Source organism: Echinops telfairi, unplaced genomic scaffold (genome assembly GCF_000313985.2).
Source record: "Echinops telfairi isolate 266 unplaced genomic scaffold, ASM31398v2 ScPeMD7_5;HRSCAF=22, whole genome shotgun sequence".
Classification (NCBI taxonomy): domain Eukaryota; kingdom Metazoa; phylum Chordata; class Mammalia; order Afrosoricida; family Tenrecidae; genus Echinops; species Echinops telfairi.
The window spans coordinates 12,950,351-12,959,045 of record NW_022103901.1 but is presented as its reverse complement, the minus strand read 5'-3'; the positions used below and the strand labels follow the sequence as shown (position 1 = coordinate 12,959,045).

The following is an 8,695-nucleotide window of genomic DNA, read 5'->3' as shown; positions in this document are numbered from 1 at the left end:
GCCTGGACCTTGCCGTTATCAGAGCTGGCTGAGAAGAAGCTGCCTCCCGGTCCCGTGATGTGGCCCAGTTTCCACCTGATTCTGGGTGACCTTGAACCTTTCAGGGTGCTGCTGGGAAGGGGAGGAGGAGGAGGAGGAGGAGGAGGAGGCAGAAACAGGGTGACTGAGCGGACAGCCAGCAGCAGCAGTTCCCCGGTTTCTGTGCCTGCTGGCCCCGCCTGGGAGGAAACAAGCCTGCCGGCCTCAGCCCTCATCTGGTCAAGTGGTCTGAGCGTCTGGTGAGAAGTTCAGTGGACCGTGAATCAGGTAGTACCACATCCGGGGTCTGCCTGCCTCTGCTTCAGCCTCAGGCCCGGTGTTCTCTGTCCTGATCAATCATTTGCGTGGGGTCTGGGGTGGGACCCTGGAGGACTCCCTGGAGCCAGGCGGAGTGACTTGGGTTATCTGTCGTACGTGCTCCAGACCCGACGGCAGAATCTCAAAGGGAAAACTCCGGAGTGATTTATGATATGAATCCTCCCAGCCGGTGCTCCACAGGGTGGGAAGGCCAGAGTTGCTTCTGCAAACAGCCTTTGCTTGGTTTGCTGGAGGGTGGTGGGGCGGGCGGTGTGGAAGGTGCTGTGGAGGTAGGACTCCTGCTGTGATGAAAGCTTGCATCCATGAATAACACTCCAAATCCCCCTGCAATTGGGCCCTTTCTGGGTTACCACCAAATTTGAATTTTGACCCGGAATGATTCTCGTTTTCTCATTGACATGGCCTGCTTTACACCTGGGGAAACTGAGGCCCAAGAGCACTGTGGATTAGGACTCGAATCCTGGACTGGCATGCCTCGATCCTGGGGGTGGGGTGGATGGAGCCCTGGGCAGTGGAGTGGAGGGGATTGTCCTCCTGTTGTGCTCAGCAGGTGCATGGCGTGGCAGGTGAGCGTACCTGAGCTGGAGGACCGCCTTCGGTGCCCCATCTGCCTGGAGGTCTTCAAGGAGCCCCAGGTGCTGCAGTGTGGCCACTCCTACTGTAAGGGCTGCTTGGACTCCTTGTCTGGCCACCTGGACGTGGAGTTGCGCTGCCCCGTGTGTCAGAAGTCAGTGGACGGCAGCAGCTCTCCGCCCAATATTTCCCTGGCCTGGGTGATTGAAGCCCTGCGTCTTCCCAAAGACCCGGAGCCCCAAGTCTGCACCCACCACCGGAACCCACTCAGTCTCTTCTGCGAGAAGGACCAGGAGCTCGTCTGTCGTCTCTGTGGCCTCCTGGGGTCCCACCAGCATCACCGCATCACTCCTGTCTCCACTGTCCACAGCCGCATGAAGGTGGGAAGGCGGAAGGGACCCCAGGGGTGCAGGGTCAGGGCCTATGGATTGTAGCACCCTGGCTGTGGGCTGGGACTCTCCCCCAGGGCAAAACAGGGTTATGAAGCAGGAAGATTCGGTTTCCCTCCAGCCCTGCCCTGGAACAGACCTTTTGGAGGCATCCATCCACCCATCTATCCACCCAATTAGCCAGCCAACCACCCATCTATCCAACTATTCATCCATTCATGTAGCCAACATCCAGCCAGGCAGCCAACCATCCATGTATCCAACTATTCATCTATCCAACTATTCATCCATCTATCCCACCATCCACCCATCTATCCAGCCAGCCAACTAACTATCCAACTATCCAACTATTCATCTATCCAACTATTCATCCATCTATCCCACCATCCACCCATCTATCCAGCCAGCCAACTAACTATCCAACTATTCATCTATCCAACTATTCATCCATCTATACAACCATTTACCCATCTATTCAGCCAGCCAGCCAACCATCCATCTATCCAACTATTCATCCATTCATCAATCCATCCAACTATCCATATATCCAACTATTCATCTATCCAACTATTATCCATCTATCCAACCATCCACCCATCTATCCAGCCAGCCAGCCAACCATCCATATATCGAACTATTCATCCATCCGACTATCCATCCAGCCATCCCTCCATCCATCCCTTCATTCAGGCATCCATCCATCCATCCATGCATGCATCCATCCAACCATCCATCCATCTATCCATCCAACCAACCATCAATCTATCCAACTATTCATCCATCCATCTATCCATCCGACATCCCACCAGTCAGCCAGCCAACCATCCATCTATCCATCCATTCAACAATCCAACCATCCATCCATCTCTCCATCCATCCATCCATCTCTCCATCCATCCATCCATTACAGGTTAACCTGCTTCTACAGCCAGATGCTTTGGATTCCAGTAACACACTTGCTGGAGAGCCCCGGGTACCAGCTAGCTCCTTCTGGTTTACTTTCCTGTGCGGCTCTTGTTTGTTTCTAGAGTGCTTGTCCCCACCCCCTGTCACTCAGGTAGGGTCATCAAGGCAAAGGCTTTGTTTTGTTACCCACTGAATTTCAGAGTAAGCGCGCTGAAATATATTGGCTCATATTAGCTCAAGCAATGAATTCCTGCCTCTATGATCCAGCTGGTCTGCAGACCACAAGAACAGCCCAAACCAAATTCAATGCCATTGAGTTGATTTCCACTCACAGGACCCTGCCCCACCAGCAGACAGCGTATCTCCTCCACTGCTGCATTGGGTGGGTTTGAACCACTGACCTTACGGTCGGCAGCTTAACACATAGCCCACTATGCCACCCGGGCTCCTAGTGTAAAGATATCAGGTGCAAAACGCCAGGAGGCTAACAGCATGGCACACGCAAGGGAAGATAAATCATTGAAGAGAAGTTGAGGACAGGAGGTGAGATTGAGATGGGGTAGAAAATAGGAGGCTTCAGGAACCGAGTAAGGGGGAATGGGAAGGAGGGCTGGGACAGGCTATGGAGATAATTAACAGCAAAACCGAACAGAAAAAGTAGTTGCCACTGAGCTGATTCCAACTCTTGAAGCCCTCGTGTGTGTCAGCGTAGACCGGTGTTCCCGGGGTTTCCAAGGCTGCTTGTTCAGAAGTAGATCTCCAGGCCTTTCTCCCGAGGGACCTCTCAGTGGACTTCAACCTCCAATCGTTCAGGTAGCATCTGAGCACATTAACCATTTGCACCACCTAGGGACTCCCAGGGATCATTTGCAGGTAGGAAGGCAAAATATGGGGGTGCAGGTGAGGAAAGAGGAAAGACAAGTCCTCTTGCACAGACAGTGGGAAGGAACATGGGAAGGGGGAAGGCTCAGAGTGGGCAGGTGGAGGGTGAGGTGTCCAGACAATCATGAGACTGTATCTAGCAGATAGTCTGGAAGCCGTGAGGGATCGGATGACAAGGACGTTGGCGTAATCGAGGTCTGAGTGGAAATGGATGGCCAACCCTGAGAGATTGTGGGATGATAAAGGGAGACACTGCGGGGACCCGAAGGAGCCGGGCAGGGTGGGGTGGGGGAGGCCATGAGGTAACAGGCAGAAGCAGCAGGGAAGCCGGCTACGTGTGGCCCCCTAAAATCATGGAGGCAGAACAACGGAAGGACAAGCTCCCGTGGGGAAAGATGTCTGATCGGGGCTGGAAAGCATTCTTTTTAGAAGTGCAGTCAGAATTGATTATCTCGGGGAAGCAGCGCTGGGGGAGGGTGGCAGGAAGAAGCCGGCCTGGGGGGGCATGGACCTGGGACTGGGCTTTGTTGGGGAGAACTGCAGGAGCGAAGGTTCCTGCTCATCATCTCTGCCAAGAATCTGGGCCCCACTGTGGGTCCCCACTTGGGCTTTGGGTTTCTGTGGTGCCCTCCTATTGCGTTTCTCTGTCACATCCCTTCCAGGCTTTGCTGTTTGCTCCTACCTGTGGGGGATCTTGAGAAACCCCCAGGGTGGCACAGTAGGTTACACATTGGGCGGCTAACTGAAAGGTCAGCAGTTCGAAACCACCAGCTGCTATGAGAGAAAGAGGGGGCTTTCTACTCCTACAGAGTCACCACCACAGAAATTCACAAGGGCAGTGCTACCCTGACCCATAGGGCCGCTATGAGTCAGAACCGACCTGATGGCATTGAGTTTGGATTTATTGGAATCTTGGGCCATTTCTTTCCATAATCCTGGTATCTCTGTGACGAAGTTGATGTACTTCGATTGGAAAGGCCATAATCGGTCTTGATCTTCTTGGGCCAGTGGGAGATGTTCTGAGGGTCTCAGGACCCCCGGCCAGGACTCTTAGGTCTACTCACCCCTAAGTCTGCTTTGTATTCAGTTCCCTTCTGAAAGCTCATGGGATCATTGGGAACTATCCCAGCTAAAGTGTCCGTACACTCCCAGGGCACAAACAAAAGATCTCTGCACACTTGAAAGGGCAGGTCTGGCACCCCTAAGGCAATGTCAAATTTGGGTCCAGGGCAACCCAGGAGAAGGGAGCGGACTTCAGCCTCAAGAGGTCCCAGAATCCAGGTGCGGCCCAAACCTGCCGGATTGTGGCCTTCCATGAGGAACGAGGAGTCACCAGGTTCACCTGCACCACAGAATGCACCACGAGCTCTCAAATGAGCCTCTCCTGGGGCCCGCCTTTTGGCAGTAACTCTTGACCAGCCGCCCATAAGTCTGGACCTATTGGGTACAGGAGTTGAATAGAGAACCTAGAGGGTGCCCGACTGGCAGCATTCCATGTAAGAAGTGTTGGCTTCATGACTCTTGTATGTTGGGTGTTGACTTCCTCGTAGCGCAAACCGTGTTTGACATCTCCATATCACGGAGAAGGTGGACATTGAGAGCCTCCCTGGGCTTGGCCATTTTCACCATCAATCCCTTGGCGCGATGGGCCCCCAGATAGCTTGGCCCCCTGTGCTGCCTTCCTTGGGGAGCGCTGTGGCCACTGGCTCGGGTTAGGCCCCCAGAGCTGAGTGAGCCTGGGTCAGCCACTCATGGCCGGTGCCTGCAGGAGGAGCTCTCGGCTCTCATCTCGGACCTCAAGCAGGAGCAGAAGATGGTGGATGAACATATTGCCAAGCTAGTGAACAACAGGACCCGGATAGTCGTGAGTGAGCCCTCTCCACCCACTCCCTGGGGACCAAGTACCTTTGCTGTCTGTCGGGGTCCCGACCTTCTTTGTCCTTTACCCCAACCCACGCCGCCTACAAACTCAAAACATCAAACGCACTGCCCGCGAGGCGGTGTCCACTCAGTGACCCCATAGGACAGAGGAGAGCAGTCCCTGTGGGGTTCAGAGACTGTAACTCTTGAAGGGGAGAGAAAGCCTCATCTGTCTCCCAAGGAGCAGCTGGTGGTTTTGAACTGCTGACTATGTGGCTAGCAGCACCAGGGCTCCCCCATATAAGTACTTGAGCGCCCCTATAGGACAGAGTAGAACTGCTCCTGTGGGTTTCCAAGGCTGTAAATCTGCACGGGAGCAGCAAGCCTCATCTTTCTCCGTTGGAGCGGCTGGTCGTTTCAAACTGCTGACCTTGTGGTGAGCAGCCCATCTCATAACCCATGACACCGTCAAGAGTCCTGCACCCACTGCCATTGAGTCAATGCCACCTTCACGCCACCCTGTAGGACAGGTTAGAACTGCCCTGGTGGGTTACCGAGACTGTCACTCTTTGTGGGACTAGAAAACTCTACCTTTCTTCTTCAAAGCAGCTGGTGGTTTCAAACTTGACCTTGCCGTGAGCAGCCCTACTGTACGCACAGGGAGCCCGAATTCAAGGCATTCCTGGGTGGCCGGGGAAAGTGAAAACCCTACTGGGAGAATTCAAATTCGTTGTCAGGAGTGGTTCCAAATCAACTTTTGTCCTTCCTGCCCTTGAGACTTAGATAACCCAGAATCTGAGTCCCGGAGGTAAACAACCCAAAGCCCCTGGGCCTGGGCCTGACCGCTCCCTGGGCACCCGTGTCTGCTTGACCTTCACAGCTGTGAGCGGGTTGGTGCTGGGGCCCTTCCAGTCCCATGGGGCTCAGGCCTGTGCAGGCCCTGAAGACCCTGGCCACGTTCCACTTGTCTGCGATGAGGGGACAGGCGGGGCAGAAGAGGGTGGAGGCTGCGGGCCCTGAAGGTGGCTGAGGAGCAGGGCCTCATGCACCTGAGCTTTATTAGCCTTCACCCATGAGTGTGTGTGTGTGTGTGTCACTCCGTTTAATGGAGGCACAACTCCAGCCCCACAGGAAGCCCTAGGCTGGCTCGCTCCAAAGTGGAGGATCTCTCAAATGTGAGGTTTTTATCCATCATGGAGCTCCAGGATAAAGCACGTCCTTAGCCACACGTGGTACAGTGGTTACTCGTTGTCCTGCAGTCTTCAAGGTCGGCTGTTCAAAACCACCAGCTGCTCCCCTGTAAAGAGTTACGGTGTCAGAAACCCACAGGGGCAGTTCTACCCTGTCCTATAGGGTCGCGATGAGTCGGCATCCACTCGATAGTGAGTTTGGCTTGGGGCTTTAGCTACACATTTCATCGTGAGCCCTGCTGTCTGACATGCGAATGGGGGTCCGACATCACCCCCTGCTACCCATTGCCCTCTCCCCCGACCACATCTTCCTGCCATACTTAGGGCTCACAGGTACAGTGTGAGCACTATAGCACGAGTCAGCCCACCTGGCCTGCCGGGGAGTCAGGTGCCAGAGCCCTGCGCAGGTCCGGCTGTGACTGGCCCCTGCCTGCCCCAGAACGAGTCCGATGTGTTCAGCTGGGTGATCCGCCAAGAGTTCCAGGAGCTGCACCACCTGGTGGACGAGGAGAAGGCCGGCTGCCTGGCGAGGGTGGAAGGCCACACCCGGGGTCTTGTGGCCTCCCTGAACATGCAGCTGGAGCAGGCCCAGGGGACTCGGGAGCGGCTGGCCCAGGCGGAGCAGGTGCTGGAACAGTGCAGCGGCGGGAGTGATCACGAGTTCATTCGAGTGAGTGGGCAAGGGAAGGGCCCCCAGCCCGGGCCCTCGGGACCCTCCGTGTCTCCTCCTGCCTAATTACCCTCCCCCCTGGGCCTCCCCCATCCCTCTCTTGTCTTACAGAAGTACCACACCTTGACAATCAGGTGAGGGCCTTGGAGTGTCGCAGGCTCCAAGGGAGATTCCCCCCCACCCCCCAGCCCCTGAGTTCCTTAATTTGGCTTAGTCAGTGCTTTGGAGTAGCTGCCCACATCTGGCTCTGCACGGAGCCTGGGACATCGGGAGATCAAAGTCAGGTCCCCTGACTCCAGTTTCCAGCTCCTCCTGGCTGGGTGGCAGGCAAGCTGCGTGACCTCTCTGAGCCGGAGCAGATGGGGAAGCATGGGGAAACAGTGCCGGGGGCCATAGCCGACCTCCCTGGGCTCAGACGCACCTCCCCTCCCCCTTTCTGCACTCTGTTCATACCCCAACTGTTTCTCTCGCTGTACGTACGTCTGTGCTGTGACCCCCTCATTCGTAGCAAAGACCACTTGGAACCCCCAGCCCATACTCCCAGTTATGGCGGGGGTTCGGGTGGGGTTGTTAGGGAGTTAACGGGTGACAAGTCAGGATCGGCAAACAGGACGATGCGGTCATCGGTCCCACCGCAGTGCCTCTCCTCTCCTCCGCTAGTGGCCAAGCTTCTCTGGTCCTCAGCCACTGAGCCACACGATCTCTTGGTCTCTGGGTCTCTGCCTCCATGGGCCAGGAAGCCAGCCCACCACCCTGCCTCATAGTCTCTTAGACTCTTAGTCGCAGTGACCTCTCCTTTGTTCTGCCGTATGGTCTCCTTGCTTTGGCCCCTGGTCTCGCCTGGCTCCTCTGCGCTGTCCCGTGGTCTCCACGTCGAAGCCTCCGGAGCCTCTGGTCTCGGCTTCCACGACTCCATCCCAAGATGAATGTGCTTCACAAGGCCAGAGCTGGCTCTTGGACACAGAGGAATGGCTCTGATGGGGGGGGGGGGGCTGTCTCTCAGCAGACACTGGCCCCGAGGGAACAAGGGAGGTGATGTGGCTCACATCCTCTGCCAAGGTGCATACTTAATCTCACCTTAAACCTGTCAGGAACATTACAGAGAACGCCTTCCAAAACGGGCTTCTTAGCCACAGATGTGGAGGCCAGAATTTAGACTACATCCACGAGGGGGTATGACCAGAAGAGCCATGTGCCGTGCTGGGCACGATCTCAGCGATGACCACACAGAACGCTGGGCATCCATGCAAGCCACGGGAACAGTACCAAGGAGGAGGAGGCGGCCACTCGCTGGGGGCAAGCCTGGGGGGATGCCGTAGGAGTGCGGAGCGAAGGAGTGGAGTGGGGCCGTCCTTGGGGTCTCCTAAGATGGCCACCACCGCAGCAGAGCTTGGTCTAAAGCAAAGAAAGAGGTCAGGATCGAGTGAGAGAAGTGGACAGGGGCCCGGAAACATGAGCCAAGGCCATGAGATCTGGTTTCTAGCCCCCAAAAGTTACCGTCTGCACAGTTCCCATGGGCACATCAGGATTCGCAGATACTGGTGTAAACAAATGGGCAGGGCTTCTGCCTGGCTCCATAGCGGGAAGGCGCCCACTCCTGGGTCAGTCAGCCATGGCTGTTGGCCAGGGTCGCCCAGTAGAGGTCAGCGGATCTCAAGCTTGCACCGGTAGGCCCAGAAGGGTTTGCTAAACCCAGATTCCTGGGCTCCAGCTAACAGTCCCTGATGCAGCAGGTCTGCGGTGGGACCCAAGAATTTGCATTTCTAACCAATTCCCTGGGGGAGGCGGGGTGCAGGGTGGGCAGGCTGCTGCTGGTGGTCTCGGGCACTTTGAGAACCCCTCCTGGGAAGGGGTGTGGACGAGGGAAT

The 8,695-nt window shown here is 56.0% G+C and overlaps 1 protein-coding gene across 1 annotated transcript in view; it reads left to right on the top strand.

The window, feature by feature from the left end:
* Positions 1 to 206: 206 nt before the first annotated feature.
* TRIM50 (tripartite motif containing 50) overlaps positions 207 to 8,695 on the top strand; it is a 10,735-nt gene continuing 2,246 nt past the window's right edge. Inside the window, 5 exon segments of the mRNA XM_004705988.2 lie at positions 207 to 306; positions 905 to 1,310; positions 4,876 to 4,971; positions 6,597 to 6,827; positions 6,939 to 6,961. Coding sequence (XP_004706045.1) covers positions 912 to 1,310; positions 4,876 to 4,971; positions 6,597 to 6,827; positions 6,939 to 6,961 — 749 coding nt within the window. The 5' untranslated portion in view covers positions 207 to 306; positions 905 to 911.